This window comes from Staurois parvus, unplaced genomic scaffold (genome assembly GCF_062004578.1).
Source record: "Staurois parvus isolate SC_StPar_1 unplaced genomic scaffold, SC_StPar_1.0 ptg000251l, whole genome shotgun sequence".
NCBI classification, from domain to species: Eukaryota; Metazoa; Chordata; class Amphibia; order Anura; family Ranidae; genus Staurois; species Staurois parvus.
Genome location: NW_028318047.1, coordinates 6,792,247 through 6,811,744, shown reverse-complemented (window position 1 = coordinate 6,811,744; position 19,498 = coordinate 6,792,247). Strand labels below are relative to the sequence as shown.

Here is a 19,498-nt window from a genome sequence, read left to right as displayed (position 1 = left end):
GGGTTGACATTGGGAGCATAATAGGTCAGTATTGTAACATTGATGCCCTGTAATAAAAGATACCTGCCTCTTGGGTCAGCAATACGCTTCACACAAACAAATGGGGTTTTGCCGTGAAAAGCAACAAGGACTCCCCTTTGTTTAGTAGGGCCAGTAGCCTAAAAAACCTGAGGGTAGCATGCATCAAAATATCTAGGGGCAGAGGTATTTGAAAAATGAGTCTCCTGTAGGCAAGCAATGTCGACATGGCGAGCCCGGAGAAACTTAAATATCTTTACCCGTTTTTGTGGAGAGTTCATGCCCTGAACATTCAAGGATAACCAGTTTAGCGACATGGCAATCGGAAGGGAAAAAGATCATCTCCGCTACGATACCCGGGAGCCCTGAAAAAAAATGTATAAAAACACAAAACACACATGACAAAAAAACAGAGAAAAAAAGACAGGACAGAAGGAAGAAAACAAGAAATCATCTGGTATACGAGCAATATTCATATGAAATAATAAGATTAGCACAAACATCTTAATAATCCACTGTGGGTGAAATACCCACAAAAAGGCTGGATAGCGGGCAGGACACCAATCCAGTCCACTAACCAGCTCGGAGGGGGACACCATAGTCCACCGGAACTATTCGACTTAGTTAAGGCAAGAAAATATTAAACAAACAACTTAGGCTAATAAACCCAGGAACAATTTACCTATAGTTGGCTAGTAAGGCCATAGGAATCTCAGTATACTTAGAACTTCAAAAATGAAGAAGCTCCAAAATTGCCGAAGGGGTGAGACTGCCCACCGGACCGCCCAGTGAGCTGAGTCACACCCGTGGCCTGAGATCCGCCGCCAGTTCCGCCCATCAACTATAACATAAGTAGAAGCATCTACACAGAATTAACATGGTTATTTAGGCACTAGCCACTGTGGAGAAAGTGCTACAAGGCATAACTGCATAGGATCACATATGGGCAATGTCGCCCGCATCTCCAAGAGTAGAAAAAAAATAAATGTGAAAAACCCAACCGGACACAGAATATCAAGTCGCAGAAACCTCCTGGAAACACTGGGCCTGTAGGGATCGAAGAGCCCGAGAGCTACTCTGACTTGGAGGAGAAGATTTACGCGAAGATTGGGAACTTCGAGGGCGTGTAGAAACTGTTGCCTCCCTGTTCTGGGAGTGTGGTAACTCCAATTTCAGTTCCTGAAAGTGACGGCGAAGATCCGCTGGTGAAGAAGCTTGGAACTGACGACCTTGGAAGGAGAAAGAGAGCTTGAAAGGAAAGCCCCATCTGTGATTTATATTCATTTCTATGTCCCTATACAAAAAGAAGTGCAGCGCTAAATACTCCAATATATGTGTATGTTCTCTGAATCATGTGGGTAATAAAAGGAACACAATAAGGCAATGTAAAAATGTCAAAATAAATATCAAAATAAATAAATAGTGACAGTTCGTGATAAGTGATCTATGCAGGAGTTGCTAGTGACTTCCTGATCTTGTGGTCTGGTGACAAATAGTGAAAATGCGCAATCACCAGATGCGTATTTTCAATACGCATGTCATGCATAAACCAGAGGTCCTCCTCATGGGATGGGATGGGCGAGCTGGGCCGTCTTAGCGGACTCTCCTTCCTCTGGGTGTAGAGCAGCTAAACCGTTGTCTCCCTCTAGGAAATTGACAGGATACTAGGTGGCCTACATCAGTGCGTGCGTCATCCTTAGGGTGGTATCATATGTCACAGACTCCTGATGCATGGGCTCAATGTGCAAAATAGACATCACGGCGTGCAGGCCCCTTTAATGCGTTTCCTGCGATAGCACTTCATCAGAAAGGCATGGCCATCACCATTTCTATGTCCCTGTTGCAGATTTTCTCTTACTTCCTGACTGGTAAACACCTTGTACACAACATGTAAGATGAAACCTCTGTAATGGAGCCCCTGATAGCAATAAAAAATCATACATCGCCCTTCTGTCCAAAACCAAAAAAAAAGTCATGCCAAACACTTTAATGATTTTGTGCTCAAGATTAGACACTTTTTACTTTTAATCTCCATAATATAATGCTCAAATTACAAGAACCTATACAACCCAAAGAGGATTTTAGTTTATTGTGGCCAGGTCATGGAACTTGTCTTAAGGTTTATTGCACTTTGCTCCATTGAATATTGCACCTGAAAGTTTTCTGTCCATCTCTGTTCATATATATGTTTTTATTTTTGCAGTTCTGCTGAACATATATGAATCGTACCACATTCCTGCCCTCCGCCGCCGTGCAGTACATGAACTATACGACCACGTTACAGCCGATGACCGCTTCACTAAATGTATCAGCATTGGTCCAGTAAGAGTTTAGCTTATGTGCTAATGGCCTATATATCAATAGAATTAATAGATTAAAGCTGGCCATAGACGAGTCGAAGTTCGACAGGGACCAGGCAAATTGTGACCATTGTGTGGCCATCCCTGTTTGACAGAAGTCTATTTTTTGGTTGACTTTGCCAATTGGACATGCTGGAAAACCTTTTCTGATGATTATATTCTGTCAGCACTGTGTTTTGCTGTTGGAATACAATGTCCTGGCAGGGAGATACCTCTAACCACCTCATTTGTATGAGTGGAGGAATTTGTTCATCTTTTTCATTCAGCCTATTGGCTGAACGAAAAAAAAACTACCCATGTTTGGCCAGCTTAAATCAATACTGATGGTACATGTATGACTAGAATTAATTAACAGAATTAATACTGATGATATGTAGATAGGTAGCTGTAGATATAAGACTAGCCTTTATATTTTACAGATCTCAAAGGTGATTAATATGCTAGTTCGATGGCATGTGGATGGATCAGAGTCGCCTGCATTCAAGGAGCATGTAGACCGCATTCCAGATTATCTTTGGTGAGAATATCACTGCAGCTAGTGGACAAATGCTTGTAGTTGGTGTCACTTAGGTACCAGATGCAAATTAAAATGGAGTTGCTTTATGCCCATAACTGTTTAACATTCCTAACAACACAGAAAGGGTACCATCAATTGTTACAAATGTATAATGAAACCTGTCTGGTAACTGTGCTCTATTATGTTGTTTATCACCAACCAGTTCTATGTAATTATGCTTTTCGTACATTATTTCTTTATTACAGGTTGGGTCTGGATGGGATGAAAATGCAGGTAAGTACTGTTTTGTACACTTGTGAACTCTAATTGTTATGTTTGTGCTGGGCACTTTGAGGCTTCATGCACACTGGACATTTTGGAAACTACTGCTAGGGGCGTCAGGCATTTTTTTTTACTGCCTCTAAACTCCCCTGCATGTTATCCTATGTGTTCATGTACACATAGGCTTTTAACAGTGTTTTGTGACAGGAGAGTTTATTGGCAAAAAAAAAAACCCACTGCCAGGGCTTCCTGAAGCAGCAGCGTATTGGCTGAAAAAATGCTTGGCGCACTTAAACACTAGGCGCATTTAATGTTTGAGCATTAATTTATTTAATTGGCCAGAATAAATTACTTATTCTAGCCAATGAAATAAATTAACGCTGAAACACTTAACAAGGGTAAACGTGGTACACACTTACAAGCGTCTGGCATTTTTTTGGCCAAAATTTTGCTGGCTTCTAGGGGGAGTTAAAATTAAAGTCCATATGCAAGAGGCCTGAATGTCAAGTTTCTGAAATGGTTATTTTGTACTGGTAGCTAGCTACTGATTCTACAGGTGATTTTCTTCAGACATGGGCTTTTTTTCTGCAATACAGCAGAAAATAGAAGGCCACAGTAGCCATTCTCATACAATTTTTTGTAGCTAGGCAAATTAAAGATTTGTTCTTAAGGTTTACTGCATTTTTTAAATTGAGATTTACCTTAATAAAGGAGCTGACACTGTAGCTAAGTAATGCAGTCTGGTCAAGAACTCACCCCATCCCAGCTTGTGATTGGACAATGAAAAAGCAGAAGCACTCAGAGTACACAATATAATTGATCCCCGATTGGCTGAAAGAGTTAACCCTTCTTTTGCCACTGTGAGCGCTGCTGTGTGGAGGATTATAGGTGGTTGATGTCAAGACATATGATACAGCAGTTCTATGTGAAAGTGGGTTTATTATTTGTATTTTTATATCAGTCTAGTCTTCAGCTGTAGCCTCCCTGGCGGTATTCCCGAGTGTAGCTCGGGGTAAAGTTTCAGTACCACAAGCGGTCACCTTGAGCTACACTCGGGCTTACCATGATGCGCTGCTCCGGAATCTGTTCTTCTCTTACCTTGTCCTGCGCTCCCGCGATGTCCCTCCTGCTGTGTCCTCTGTAATGTCCTCCGGCGGATGCCGGCATCTGTCTTCTGGGTTCCGTCCCCTGACAAAAAGTGATATTCACTAAATTCACATAGTAAAACATTACTGTATCAAACCATTTATTTATTTCAGGTACTTATATAGCGCCGTCAATTTACGCAGCGCTTTACATATATCTTCTACATGCACATCAGTCCCTAATCCTCAAGAGTTGTACAATCTAAGGTCCCTAACTTACATTCATGGGCCAATTTAGACAGGATCCAATAACCTACCAGCATGTCTTTGGAGTGTGGGAGGAAACCGGAGTACCCGGAGGAAACCCACGCAGGCACAGGGAGAACATGCAAACTCCAGGCAGGTGGTGCCGTGGTTGGGATTCGAACCAGCGACCCTAAGACTGCCAGGCAGAAGTGCTAACCTTTTAGCCACTGTGCCGCCCCGCATACATTTTGTCCCTAGTGCTTTGTCCAGTGCCCTGCCTACATTTTTACCATTCTTTCTGCCTGGAAACTGAGAAATGTCCATGGCGTCCAAAAAGCATCCCTTTAGGTCAAAAGCGGTTTTAGAGCAGCTAGAGAACAGCGATAGTAAATTAGAACTACTTGCAGAATTGAGTAATAATGATTCGTGGGGAAATTCATCATCAGACATTGAAAACGATTTTGCGACTTTGCTCACTGATGTGCGAACGTGGCACTGTATTTCAAAATTCAGTGTTTTTGGTTTGATTATATCATTGAATTAAATTTATTATTATTATATTATTATTTTTTATGATTATTTATTAAATTATAATTTATGATTTCGTGTTTCAAATTTCAACATACCCGGGATGTTTACTAGACTCTTACTAGACTCTTGTTTGGACAGATTTCAGTGAGTTAATCCTAACATTTACAGGCCTACAATAACAAAAATACATATTTCCATGCAAAAAGATGTAGCGCTTTGAAATATGGACATAATCAGACCGCCAGGGAGGTTTACAAGGTCACTGCTCTGATAAATTGGTAAAGGGTACATTGATCTCTGCATGTATATGTATGACTTAAGTGAGTCAGCTTGTTAGTGTAGATGTATCATAAAATTTAATAGTTTTTGTCTCTTACCTTTATGCATTTTTTGTTTTTTTTCAGGGAACAAATGGCTCTCAGCTGTGGGACACGGCTTTTGCTATTCAGGCATTCCTAGAGGTATAAATGCTGTTATATTTCTTGCCTTATCAAGTTATTTTGTCTTGAAGAGTGATGGTGAGGGACAGAATCTCTGTCAAGGTTTTGTTGCTTTGTGTCCCCGTTGGGAAAATTTGGTACCACTTGCTGCTTTGTCATAGCATGACATACCGGGGTTAACTGGTACCAGAAGAGATTCTAAATCTCTATAGTAGAGACACAGGTAGAAATAAGAACCTGATAATGGTTTTAACCCTTCTCTATGTTAAGGAAAAGGTGATTTTATTGCTGTTTGTTTCCATTGGGGAGACACATGAGGCATTTTCATGGAGACGGAATGTTCGGAGTAATTTCTGTAACTGGGTCAGAGACCGCAATACATAACTGACAGAAATGGTTCTGTGTGTGTTTGTGTGTGTGTATTTGTGCGTGTACTCATAGTATTTTTTTTCAAACTTGCAGGCTGGAGCTCACAAGAAGAAGCAATTTCAGAAAACACTGGAGAGAGCTCATGAATTTCTACGTGTTTCACAGGTGCAGTACAGTGTACACTAGGGGGAACTCAGTGACAATAGATGATGGGATTTTGGATGTGTAGTGTAGATGTAGGTGATACGAACATACCAATTACTGCGTCATGTTTTGAAGGAATGTAATTTATGGCTGTGACAGTTACACATATACCTACTTAACTATAGCAATATTTTTATGTACCTTAAAATTTAATATTGCTGCACATAAACACACTATTATCTTGTATTTTTGTAGTTTGTATATCACCTCCTATTCCTTAGATGTAGTGACTGCATTCGTTTTCAGTTTTTATGCTAGGAATATTTTCAGGAAGTACAGAAAATACTTGTTGATCTTGCCAGAAATGCGGTATTCTTGTCAATTCTTGTGAGGTGAAAAGAAAGCTCAAAGAACCTTATCCTTCTTGTGTAAACTGTTAATTCTGTCAATCCACCCAAGTAATGGAAGTAAATAAAGGCACACATGTTTGAAGTCTAACCTGTGTGACAGCCATGGCTCCCTCCTCCATATTTTCCATAGATACAATGGAGAAGTGAGTGTATATGTGAAGGGACAAGGAACATGTTATTCTCAGCATCACAAGGTAAAAATAAAGGAAAAAGACAGAAAAAAAACTGATTGCATACAGTTATAAGGACTAGTAAGCTGCAATATATACTGTGTGTATATGTGTGAGTGTATATATACACTATATTGCCAAAAGTATTGGGATGCCTGCCTTTACACGCACATGAACTTTAATGGCATCCCAGTCTTAGTCCATAGGGTTCAATATTGAGTTGGCCCACCCTTTGCAGCTTTAACAGCTTCAACTCTTCTGGGAAGGCTGTCTACAAGGTTTAGGAGTGTCTATGGGAATGTTTGACCATTCTTCTAGAAGCGCATTTGTGAGGTCAGGTACTGATGTCGGACGAGAAGGTCTGGCTGACAGTCTCTCCTTTTTTAATTCATCCCAAAGATGTTCTGTCAGGTTGAGGTCAGGACTCTATGCAGGCCAGTCAAGTTCCTCCACCCCAAACTCGCTCGTCCATGTCTTTATGGACCTTGCTTTGTGCACTGGTGTGCAGTCATGTTGGAACAGAAAAGGGCCATCCCCAAACTGATCCCACAAAGTTGGGAGCATGAAATTGTCCAAAATCTCTTGGTATGCTGACGCCTTAAGAGTTCCCTTCACTCGAACTAAGGGGCCAAGCCCAACCCCTGAAAAGCAACCCCACATCATAATCCCCCCTCCACCAAACTTTACACTTGGCACAATGCAGTCAGGCAAGTACCGTTCCCCTGGCAACCGCCAAACCCAGACACATCCATCGTATTGCCAGACAGAGAAGCGTGATTCGTCACTACAGAGAACATATTCCCACTACTCTAGAGTCCAGTGGTGGCGTGCTTTACACCACTGCATTTGACGCTTTGCATTGCACTTAGATGTAAACATAAAGCGAGCGCGTCTCAATCCTCAATATAAGCTGCTAGCATAAGGAAACCTCTAGAACCCTTGAACATATACATATATAAGAATTCAGCGCTTAAATGAATATGATAATTATAATAATAAAAGAATGATAAATAAGGATATAAAATAAAGTATATTAAAAAAATGTGGATGTGACAAAAGGCGCAAGCTGATGCGCTGATGTGTGACTGTGATAATGTCTTAATAAAGACAAAAAGTATCGTGACAATACAGTATATCACATAACATCAAAATCAAGGGTGTAAGCGAGCGCTTACTGTAGCAGCTAATGCACCAAAAAAAGTAACCACAAACTTTCTCAAATGAATAAGTCATAAACCGTAGTGCAGCGCTAAACAAATAATCACCAATCTGATCTAAAATGATTAATCACTCATGAATATGATTCCAGATCGGTATAAAATTCAATAGAAATACAGTATATAATATAGTGTCCAGAACTAGCCACAATGGTAGTTGTTATTCCCACTGGTGAATGATTATATAAATCTCTCCGTGTATATAGATCTGGAAATCCGGTGGCTTGCGATCAAATTAGATATAGAAAGATTGCCCACTCACCGGAAGCGCAATCTTAATGCGCAAGGATCAGATAAACCAGCAGCAGGGGTTCCCTTGATGGTTCAGCCTGAAGCAGGATCCCTTCCGCTGCTAATCCGGATAATGGGTGTCTCCCTCCTAAATGCCTTGGATCAGATGAACTTTAGTGGGGTCTGGTCACTGGCTCCCTCCTTTAATCCTGGTGTAGCTATTGGGATCCTAGGTGGATTTAATTGCTCGGCACAGAGCAGAGAAGAAGGATTCCCATAGTGTAGTATTCCAAGATATTTATTATGAACAATGAGGTTAAAACACATCCAGTATTAAATGTTCAGAAATGTTAGGTAAACAAATCCTAGATAGTGTGAAGCAGTACAGCTGAATGTACACTGACCAGCTGAAATTAAAGATGGCCATTGGACATCCACGATCCGGCTGCTTGACATCACGGTGTGTATGGGCTCCTCCTTGACGCGTTTCGTAAGCCAATACGTCCTCATAAGGGGTGCTGCCATAAGCGCTGGGCGTCTGTGTGTGTTTTAAATAGATAGCCGTCGCCATCTTGCCGGCGATCGCGCGCGTGCGCTTGCGTGAAAGCGCCGGCGCCATTTTTTTGTGGTTCAACCTATTTCATCAATGTGCTTCTGGATTATGTGAGGGCGCGTGCGTGATAATGTGCACGCCATTTTCTAGTAGATCTGAATGATGTTAGTACTCTTGCACTGTGTGTGCCCACAAAAGCGCGATAGCCATGTCTACGTGGATAGTGGTGCAGATCTGAATGGACATATCAGTCTGCATGGGGGCAAAACTCAAATCATTATATAGGGGTTGTCACAATTAAATGATGAGGTCAAATGAAATCTATTACTGGACATTAAAAATGGTGACTATTAAAAAAGGTTACTCATAATAATTAATAAATATATCACAGTATGAGTTCATAGAGTAATAAAATAAATAATAAAATTCACTGTAAAACGGGACATATATCATAATAAAATTGCTTTACAGATAAAACGATATAAACGCTGAAAATTCTGCATATTCTGAAACTGTTAATGCAGTGTATAGTGCCCCCTAGTGGTTCAAATGCTGCATGTTATGAATAGTTCAAAACTAATATGCATAAAAAATGGGTAATGCAGATTATACAACCGGATATATGAGATATATAGATATCCTATTTGTTACATGTAAACATAGGTATTAGTTCTATATTCATACATATTGGATTGCAGTACCTTTAGCCACTGTATTTTTGAAACACATATGCCTTTACAGAATAAATATATCAATTTACTACACTATATGAGCCTTTTTGTTCTGGTGGCTCTGTCTGAGCCTCACAAGGTGGATTCCTTTTGGATGGTGCACATATCTGATGCTGAGTGTTAGCTTCACCTGTAAGCGGTTCCCATTGTGTAAGAGGGTCCAATAAGAGGTCTGGATCACATCAGCTCATCAGCTTGCGCCTTTTGTCACATCCACATTTATTTTATATACTTTATTTTTTATCCTTATTTATCATTCTTTTATTATTATAATTATCATATTCATTTAAGCGCTGCTATCTTATATTTGCATTGCACTTGGTGATGTAAGGCTTGGATGCAGCTGCTCGGCCATGGAAACCCATTCCATGAAGCTCTCTAAGCACTGTTGTTATGCTAATCTGAAAGCCACAGGATGTTTGGAGGTCTTTAGCTATTGATTCTGCAGACAGTTGGCGACTTCCGTGCACTGTGTGCTTCAGCATGCGCTGACCCCCCTCTGTCATTTTACGTGGCCTACCACTTTGTGGTAGAGTTGCTTCCACTTTGTTATAATGCTACTAACAGTAGCAAGGAAATGTCACAGATGGACTTATTGCACAGGTGGCAACCTATCACGGTACCACTCGTGAATTGACTGAGCTCCTGAGAGCGACCCATTCTTTCACAAATGTTTGTAGAAGCAGTCTGCATGCCTAGGTACTTGATTTTATACACCTGTGGCCATGGAGGTGATTGAAATACCTGAATTGGGAAACCCTGAGGGGTGTCCCAATACTTTTGGCAATATAGTGTGTGTATATATATTTTTTCTTTTTATACAGTAGGTATAAAATGTCTAAACACCCATTTTTCCACCCTTCAGTTTGTTTTTCAATTGAGTTGTACAGTTTATAGGTCACATTGAAGGTAGAACAAGTTCTGAAATGATTTATTTGTCCCATTTTTTTACACCACAGAAACTTGACATTTTAACAGGGGCGTGTAGATTTTTAATATCTAGTGTGTATGTATATATATTATATTTACATTTTTTGTTGTTTTTGTTTGCTTTTGCATAAGTTTTAAGGATTAACATTGCCTTTTAGAATGTACAGAAATATTTTTGCTTGGACTTAAATCCTCCATTAATTAACCTACAAAATAGAAGAAATATTGCAACAATGTGTAAAGTTTTGTACAGTACATTGTCATTTGTAATTTGTGTATATTTTTGTGTTACAGATACCAGATAATCCTCCAGAGTATAAGAAGTACTACAGACAAATGAACAAGGTGATGTGTACTGTGGGGGTTATAGCTATGAACAACACTGTAAAGTTTCTTCAGTCAAGCTTTGCCCCCCATAATGCTGCCATAACATCTGTTGTATTAAGGCTATCAATAGCTTACTAAATCTGTGATTTGGTACCTGATGAACCAGTGAAACAGAAGCAACAGAGGATTCTGCATATCATCTTATCTAGGGGTACCTGTTAATTATTACAGTATGGCCAGGAAAGAATGGATGAATTATTTGGCAGTAAGTGAGAACCAGATGGCTTGTGAAAAAGGCAAATTTTAATTGTAGAAACCCACGAGAGCCAATATAATTATTCCGACTATTTGAACAAATATGAAATCTTAACTGTTCACATTGGGTTAGTTACGTTCACACACAATATTTGTTCTTTGCATTGCATTATTCCTATGCCTTCCTGTGTGAATGTTGTTTTTATTGTGAGGGTATCACTTCAGTTCACTGAAGTACCTTGTGTCCTGCCACCGGGGAAATACTAATAAAGAAGAACTAAATTCAAACCTTTTTTTTTTTATTTTGGACAGTATAAAGGAGGGATATTACCCCTCTCAGGTTTTTTTCCCCCATATGTGTCCCATTGTGGAGACTTCCCTTCATTTTCTGTCCAATATCCAAAGCAGGAAGTGCAAGAAAATCTCCAAAGTAAGAAAATCCCTGTGTGTCACCAGAGTCATTATAACTAGTGTCCCTATTAGAAGGTCTCTCCTCTATTACTTTTTTGGGGATGACCTAAAATTTGGGATTTTATTTTATTTTCACTTTTGGTGATATTGGTAAACAAGACAAATAGGGAGAATATCCATTGCAGGAGCACAGACAACAATAAAAAAATGTGACAGGTGTTCTAATGCCTCTCCACTCTATTCAAATAAAAAAAAAAAAGCTTTGCCATAACTTATACTTTAAATGACTAGTAATCCCAACATAAACATTAGCTATATTAAACATATCTGCTAATGCAATTCAGAAAGATGTAGACATTCCCCATATCGTTAAAATGTGAACTATTGTAATAATATTTATTGTGTCTATGTTTGCTGTTGTTGGGGAAAGACATCCTTGTAAGTATATTGATCTCGTATTCTTTGGAGGAAGATAATAAGTCAGATTTTTCTCATAAAAGATGACAAACTCTTTCCAAGAGCAAGACTCAGTGGGGGGAATTCATAAGGCGTGTCATAGATATTGAATTGAATTGTACTTTCCTTGCTACTGTTGCCACTAATAGTGATGTCTGATTGACTGCAGAAAAACTGAGAGCTCCCCATAGTGATAGATCTATAATTATGAGATCACTATAGGACAACTATGAAAGCCCAAGCATTTAAATATGAGAATGTTATGTTGAAATTATGTTACAGTTAACATGGCAACAACAATTGAAATACACTGTATTGCCATAAGTATTCGGACATCCCTCCAAATCATTGGATTCGGGTGTTCCAATCACCTTCATGGCCGCGGGTGTATAAAATCAAGTACCTAGGCATGCAGACTGCTTCTACAAACATTTGTGAAAAAATGGGTCACTCTCAGGAGCTGATTGGATTCAAGCATGGGTGTCCGTTTATGACAAAGAGAATAGCTGCGATTCAACGGATCTCAGCTATTCTCTGGTCATTCACAGTTTATGACACTCAGGAGATCATGTCAACCCTTCACTGGAGATCTGTGTTCTCCCTCCAGATTCTCCAGCCCAGAGCTGGAGAATCAGAGGGACCGCAAACTAAGCAGAGATAATTTACCTCTGCTTAGTAAACTGATCTTTTACTGTAATCTCGAGAGATTATAGTAAAATCAGCCGTTTTCCAGAGTTTGTAGACCGTTCTCCCTTCGTTCGGAGAACTGCTTCATAAACTGCATTCTCAGGAGAACTGTGTTCTCCGAGAATGCCGGAGAACTGAGCAGCAATCTATTACTGCTGGTTCATAAACGGTCACCATGGTACCATGTGTGTAAAGGCAGGCGTGCCTATACTTTTGGCAATATAGTGTATGTGCTTACAGAAAATGTTGTGCATGTTTCTGGACCTTCCTTGTAGTGCTTTAGGAGAAGAACTGGGGTCAATTTTTTATTGATGTGTCTGTTGGATAGTCCAGTTATTAATGGGAGTTGCCAGAAGTACACATATTATATATTTTTTTAGAATGGATTTAAAAATAATGTAAAGAAGTAATATTTAGCAATGAATGCCTCCCGCAGAATGGTGTTCAATGCACAACTGCAACATGGGTCATGTTTTCACTCCAAAAAGTAATAGGGTGAGAGCAAAACATATTGCAGTAGTTCTTTAGCAGCTAGGAATATGTGCATTGTTCTATATGGCATTGACTCTATGTACTTCTGTTTTCTGTATGGCAGGGAGGGTTTCCATTCAGCACTCGTGACTGCGGTTGGATTGTGGCAGATTGTACAGCTGAAGGTCTAAAATCTGCCATGCTGCTCCAGGAGAACTGCTCCTTTCTATCTGATCACATTCCAAGGGACAGATTACGACAGGCTGTGGATGTGGTGAGAAGCTTTTAGATCGGAAAAGTCTAAACATTTTACTTTGCAAACTCACATCCAGACATAAACAACTTGATAGAACCATTCAGACTAGGAAAATAGCAATTTGTTTTTGAAGTGTTAATGCACACAGAGAATACTAAGAAAATGTTGTGGGTTACTGTTACTGAACTCCTGAAAATGCTAGTTGCCTGACTGGAATAGGCATAAGACAAATGAAGTCAGAGCCCCAGATCTGCATACAGGTTCTGGTGCAGTGAACTAATTTTTCAAATGAAAGACCTTTGATATATGTAAGGCTTATTGGAAGTGTATGATACAATAGTTGTCTGCACATACTAGCACTAAACACGTGCTGGGTATCTGTTGAAGCAGTGTGGTTTTAGCTGAGACCAATATGAATAGGCCACTGGACTTACAGAATTTCCTTCTGGGCAAGCCAGTAACATTCACATATGATCTAATGATTTCACAGCTTCTTAGCATGAAAAATTCTGATGGAGGATTTGCTACATATGAAACAAAACGTGGTGGCCGACTGCTTGAACTTTTGAATCCCTCTGAAGTGTTTGGTAAGTAGGTGATCTAAATAGTCATGTTCTGCATCCCAGAAATGTGTTTTCACATATCTTGTTGACCTCCCTGACAACGCACAAAGAAATCTAGCAAAATTCAGAGCTCCCCCTGTTGGAGATATGTAAATATCTATATTTAAATAAATAACAAAAATATGAAAGCGCAAATATAAATACTGTGCTAATAAAACAAAATATGCGTGCCCTAGAAATACACTAATTTCCTTTAGCATAAATACATTATTTTTTCAAATGTGTAGTGTGAACAAATCCTCTGTTTTTTTATTTGCATGTCTATTAAGCTTTATTTTCTGCTATTAAATGTGTGATTTTAGTGCTATTTACATTTTTTTAAGTGCAGTTTTGCTTCTGTGACAGTGTTGCAGTTTTAACTGTGCCTGTTCCTTCAGTTTTGCCATTTGTTTCCCCCTCCAGTGCATAACATGGTACAAAGTTATACAGTAATTTGTGGGTAGGTAGGACTCCTTCACAGAAGTAAAACATTGTTTCATGCAACACTCACTCACACATATAAAGAAATAAATATACATATACTTTTTAAATACAAAATATAAAGCAGATGAACTACTTTTTCCTGGTGCCACCCTTCCTTAGGCTACATTCGCACTAGCTTTGTCAGCAGGCTTTAGACAGTCTTTTGGGAAGTGTTTTTAACGCTTCTCAAACTCCTATAAAAATTCTGCACACACAGTGCTGTTCACACTGAAGCGTTAGTGTCGCGTCGTGGCAAAAATGACGCCTCATGTCCAGTTAGGAGGAGTTGAAGCCTCCCATTCAAGTCTATGGTGACTATTCTCAAATGCCTGGCAGGTGTTTGTGAGGCGTTTGCGGAGCGTTAATACCATTAAACTTCATTATAGGCATTTGTGGTGTGGTTTTAATGTTTTGCAAACGCCTCAAAAACGCGCATAGGGCGTTTTGGGGAGCATTAAAAACACTTCCCAAACGCCTGTCTAACACCTGTCAAACGCCTGTCAAATGCTATAGAGACATTTGGCAGGAGTTAGAAATAAAGTCTAGTGTGACCTCTATACATAAAGGATCTGGGGATTTCCCATACATCTATCTCTTCTGTATCAGTTCTTACTTGTTTTCTTTTAGACGCCTTGACCGTTACCTTCTCATTTGGAGGCTTGTCTTGTTCTTTGATTTTGGCTGTATCTTGCAGGTTCTGTGAACTTGGGCTTAGCACCTCTTCCAACCCAGTACTCTTCAGCAGTTGCCCCAGAGGCTTTCTTTTGGGATTTTCCTCCTCTTTTTCATATGCATAGCTTCCTGGAGGCATGTTTTGATACTGTGCTGAATTGCAGGCATTTTTATGAAAGTCCCTTTCTGGCATTGCTGTCACTGGAAACACTGTCATTTCAACATTCTCCAAGTTGTGTTCATTCTCTGTGCTGATGGCAGATGAGTGGGAAACTGCGTTTCCTTTATCATTCTCCTCTCTTTCTGTATCTGGGTGCTTTTTGGGTATGTAATCAGGCTGCCTTGGAACTGTCTGGGTTTCTTTTGTTTCAGTTCTTCTCCATGGACTGGTGTAGTGCCTAAATCGTGTGGCATGGTAAAACATTGGGGACGGTAGATGGGGATTAAAATAAGGTGTCCGGTTCATTCTCAAATTAATTTAATGCTGGGGGACATAAAATCCAGGATACTCATGGACTGGGACTGAATAATATGGGACATATGGATTTCCTCCATGGAAATCTGGTCCAGGGATGCAGTATGGATTGTAAAGTTGGGTAAGGTACCAAGGATTTGGGATAGGTAGTTGTGCTGTTGGCTGTGCATAAAAGAAAGTCCTCTGTTGTGACGTGCCCACTTTCAGGAGGTGTTGCTGAACTGTTTATTTTTGAATCTGCTGATTACATCCCAAAGCACAACTAACTTTCCCTTGATTTTGTTGTTTTAATCACTGTATACATTTACAAAGAGCCTTGTTGTAAGGGAAACACATATATATTTCAGGGGACATCATGATTGATTACACGTATGTAGAGTGCACATCTGCTGTGATGCAAGCCTTGAAGCATTATCAAGCCTGGGATCCTGACTACCGAACACATGAAATCAGGTGAGCAATCACATACCCAAGTCTGACAGCAGTGTAAAGGGAACCAGGGAGTGGAGAGAGGCTGTAATGCAAACAGCTTGATTCAAATAATCTTTGTGTTTTCAGTTGTTTTTTCCTTCAACTTTAATTACAACTTTTTCTGTAAAGTACAATATTTTTGTGGTGCCATATGCCTTGTTAGTACATCAAGTGGGTATTCTTCCTTCTTAGCATGTCACTTGTATACATAAGTCTGAACCAGGAGAAGAAGTCTTGATTATCACATTTGCCCAGTGAAGTGACTGGCCCCAGATGATACACAGCGATTAAACAAATCCTCTTACATAATTTGCACCTGTCTATCTGCAGTCTTCTCTTCCCTACATCTGTACAAAGTGCTGAATTTATAAAGCTTGTCTGAGAGGTCAGAAAAAAATGGGATGGAGAGATGAAATTACACTTTGCAGAGCTCAGTGAGGAGAGGTCTGAGCTCTGATTGGGGGATAGAGAAGCCTCCTCCACACAGTTCATAAGAACAGAGCTGAGGCTGTCAATCTGCTGGAGGTCCCTCCCCTGTCACCATTTTTCTCTTGGTGTCCGGAAAACTTGTCAGTAATGATTTATGCAGATAGCAGAGGAACAAACCGGCAGACAGAAATTACACTTAGTGCTCTGGATTGAGACAAGTACACACTATATTTCATGTCTGAGGCTTACAACCACTTTAACGGTATCATTGCTTTCTTGTGTATTAGTTGTAATCGGTTCCATAGTTACAATTTATTAAAGGGAAACTGAGAAAGTGAGTGAGAAATAGCCCCACCCTCCACTCTTACATTAAATAGTTTAGTGTGGTGTAGACAGCCAGCTTTATGTTCACAATGATCCTTACAATCATGAACACAATCTGGCTGTTCTGTATGCTACATTGCTCAAAGTAATTCATCACCTACATGTACGCCTTACACTGTGCTTTAAATTATATACTTCAAACCTTTCCCCTTTTTACACTGTGCTGCAAGTAGAAAACTCCAGGCTGACTCATTTGTACACTAGGCTGGACATGGCATACTTTTTTTTTTTAATCAAGTAATTTTTATTAAGGTATTTTTGCATGTCATACAAACAAAACAACAAGCAAGAAACATAAACGTTACATGGAACAACAGTATGCCAACACTGGCTGACGCCAAGCTGGACATCATGTGAATAGCAAGAACAAAAAACAGAGAAAAATAAGTACAACTGAGGCTATAGGGCCATATAGTCCAAAAACATTTTTGTCATATACAGATATCAGGCAAAATTACATTACAGACATACAAGATGTTCAGAGTCAGTGTGATCAGATCCATCAATACAACCCGTATCCTAGCACATCAGAGCCTAAAGATCCTTCGGATATGACATACTTTAGACATGCTTCACATATGTATTTACCATGGTAATCAGAGGTGCACTCAGTTCCCAGGCCATATAATGATTGAAAGCTGCTCACATCCTCCAGGGCTGTGTTGGGGCCAGGCATTGGAAGATGTCTTTGCAGACAGGTAAGGGTCTAGACCAGTGTTTCTCAACCTTTTTTCAGTCAAGGCACCCTTTAAAATTATGGATTCTTGAGGCACCTCATTCTAAAATGTGAAAAACTGTTCTAATAGTTTTATATAATGCAGCAACATCCACACATGTAGGACACTCAACATTAGATGTGATTTATTCTTCCAAAGCAAATACACTTTTGCACACTGGTACTGACTAGTATTCCATTGTTTCTCTTCCCACTCAGATTTTCTCCATCACTGAGCTAATGTGACCCCAGCATTGATGGAGAGGGGCAGGGGAGGGTCAAACTAGGATGCTGTGCAGGCAGCTGACATCCTCCTTATCAACTGATGATGTCATTGGTTGTCATGACGTTGGCGGCTAGAAGGTCGTACTGGTGCAAATGAAAGTCTGTGGCTTTGTGTAACTAAAGGGCAGGCTTGTTCCACCTGCTGGCTTGTATACAAGTTTTGAGCAATTTTTAGACATTTTGCCAAGGCACCCCTGAAGAAACCTCAAGGCACCCCAGGGTGCCTGGGTACCCTGGTTGAGAAAGGCTGATCTAGATCACAATCTCTTTAAATTTATGCCTGGTGTTCTTATGTAACATATTGCCATATACTGTATGTGCTATAGAACCTTGCTGATGTTTTTTTTCTTTCTTAGAGATACTCTTCAGCATGGGCTGGATTATTGTCGCTCAGTACAGAGAGAAGATGGCTCCTGGGAAGGGTGTGTGTTCATATAAATATATATTTTACTCATTAAGGAACAAATCAGAGTTTCTAAATTGTTTGTGCCTTTCCTCTGTACTCCTAAATGTTTTCCTTGTCCTGTGTTGAAACAGCAACTTGAGAAAATTTTAGTGAATAGTGGAAATAATAGGAAGGAGGAAGCAGATTTTCTTCATGCTGGGACATCTTCTGTCATCTTTCAAATTTTTTGGGGGTCTTTTTCATTCCGGGTGCTGTAGGGTGGGATGTCACTGCATGGACAAATGTTGTCCTCCATGAAATAATGAAAGCATGAATTCTGAAAGTAATATTCATGACATCTCTTCTATCTCTTCCACGTAAATTAGTCAATAAAAAGGTCAATCTGACATCTGTATGAACATAGCTTTATACTGTCTTTGTTTTGCAGGTCATGGGGTGTGTGCTTTACATATGGCATTTGGTTTGGACTGGAGGCCTTTGCTTGCATGGGATATAAATTCTCTGATGAGTAAGTACAGATTGGACAGCAAAGTCAGATCTTTTTCTCACATGTTTTTTTGAAAAAAGAAACATATGTCTGGAAGGCAAAGACACTACAGGACATTTCTGGTGCCACCAATGACTATGTAACATGCAGAAACAATTATTTTTGTAAAACCCTAATTTTACTATAACACGATTCCCATTAAAAACAACTTTTAAATGTTAAAAGAATTTGATAAAAGAGAGCTCAACACGAGTGTCAATCCTATATCACGAGTTACAAATAGTTTCATATAAGTTGACATATGTCAATCGGTCTATTTATTCCCTTATTAATAGAACATACCCCGTATCAATTATAATATATAGTGGTCCAATATAAATTTTATTTAATTGTATAAAGTGTAGAAAAATAAAAAAATGCATTTAAGGTCCAGAATCAGGGCTATATTATTTATGGGAAATAAATATACATATAATATCCCCAAAATAATTGTATAATAGTATATACAGTAAATGGTATTCAAAAGTCTAACATCAACAGAATAGACTAATAGACTAATTGTACATAATAAGAATATTTTTGAAATAAAAAATTTACACAAACATTAAAAAGTACCTTAGGTAGGGTAAGGAGAAAATAAAGAATATAGAGAAATTGGGTTACTATGCATCACATCATTAAACATGCAATGAATCAGATATACAGTGGGCAGCACAGTGGTTTAGTGGTCCCCAGTTTGAAGCCGGTGAGCTCACTATCTGCATTGAGTTTGCATGTTATCCTTATGCTTGAGTAGGTTTCTTCTGGGTAATCCAATTTCCTCCCATACTCCATAGACAACCTAGCAGGTTAATTATATTGGCCCTAGTATGTGAGCATGTATATGTATACATTTGAGATGGAGACCTTAGATTCTAGGTTCCTTGAGGGCCAGGATTGATGTGTGGGTGTTATATAAATACCAATAACAAATAAATTAGATTATAAAAGGAATATCTATCTATCTATTCAGT

The 19,498-nt window shown here is 39.4% G+C and overlaps 1 protein-coding gene across 1 annotated transcript in view; it reads left to right on the top strand.

Moving 5' to 3' along the window:
* LSS (lanosterol synthase) overlaps positions 1-19,498 on the top strand; it is a 70,508-nt gene that overhangs the window by 33,926 nt on the left and 17,084 nt on the right. The window contains exons 9-19 of the mRNA XM_089680873.1: positions 2,222-2,340; positions 2,798-2,895; positions 3,141-3,168; positions 5,423-5,479; positions 5,921-5,992; positions 10,508-10,558; positions 12,945-13,094; positions 13,567-13,663; positions 15,656-15,761; positions 17,949-18,014; positions 18,426-18,506. Coding sequence (XP_089536999.1) covers positions 2,222-2,340; positions 2,798-2,895; positions 3,141-3,168; positions 5,423-5,479; positions 5,921-5,992; positions 10,508-10,558; positions 12,945-13,094; positions 13,567-13,663; positions 15,656-15,761; positions 17,949-18,014; positions 18,426-18,506 — 925 coding nt within the window. The remainder of the gene's footprint in view (positions 1-2,221; positions 2,341-2,797; positions 2,896-3,140; positions 3,169-5,422; positions 5,480-5,920; positions 5,993-10,507; positions 10,559-12,944; positions 13,095-13,566; positions 13,664-15,655; positions 15,762-17,948; positions 18,015-18,425; positions 18,507-19,498) is intronic.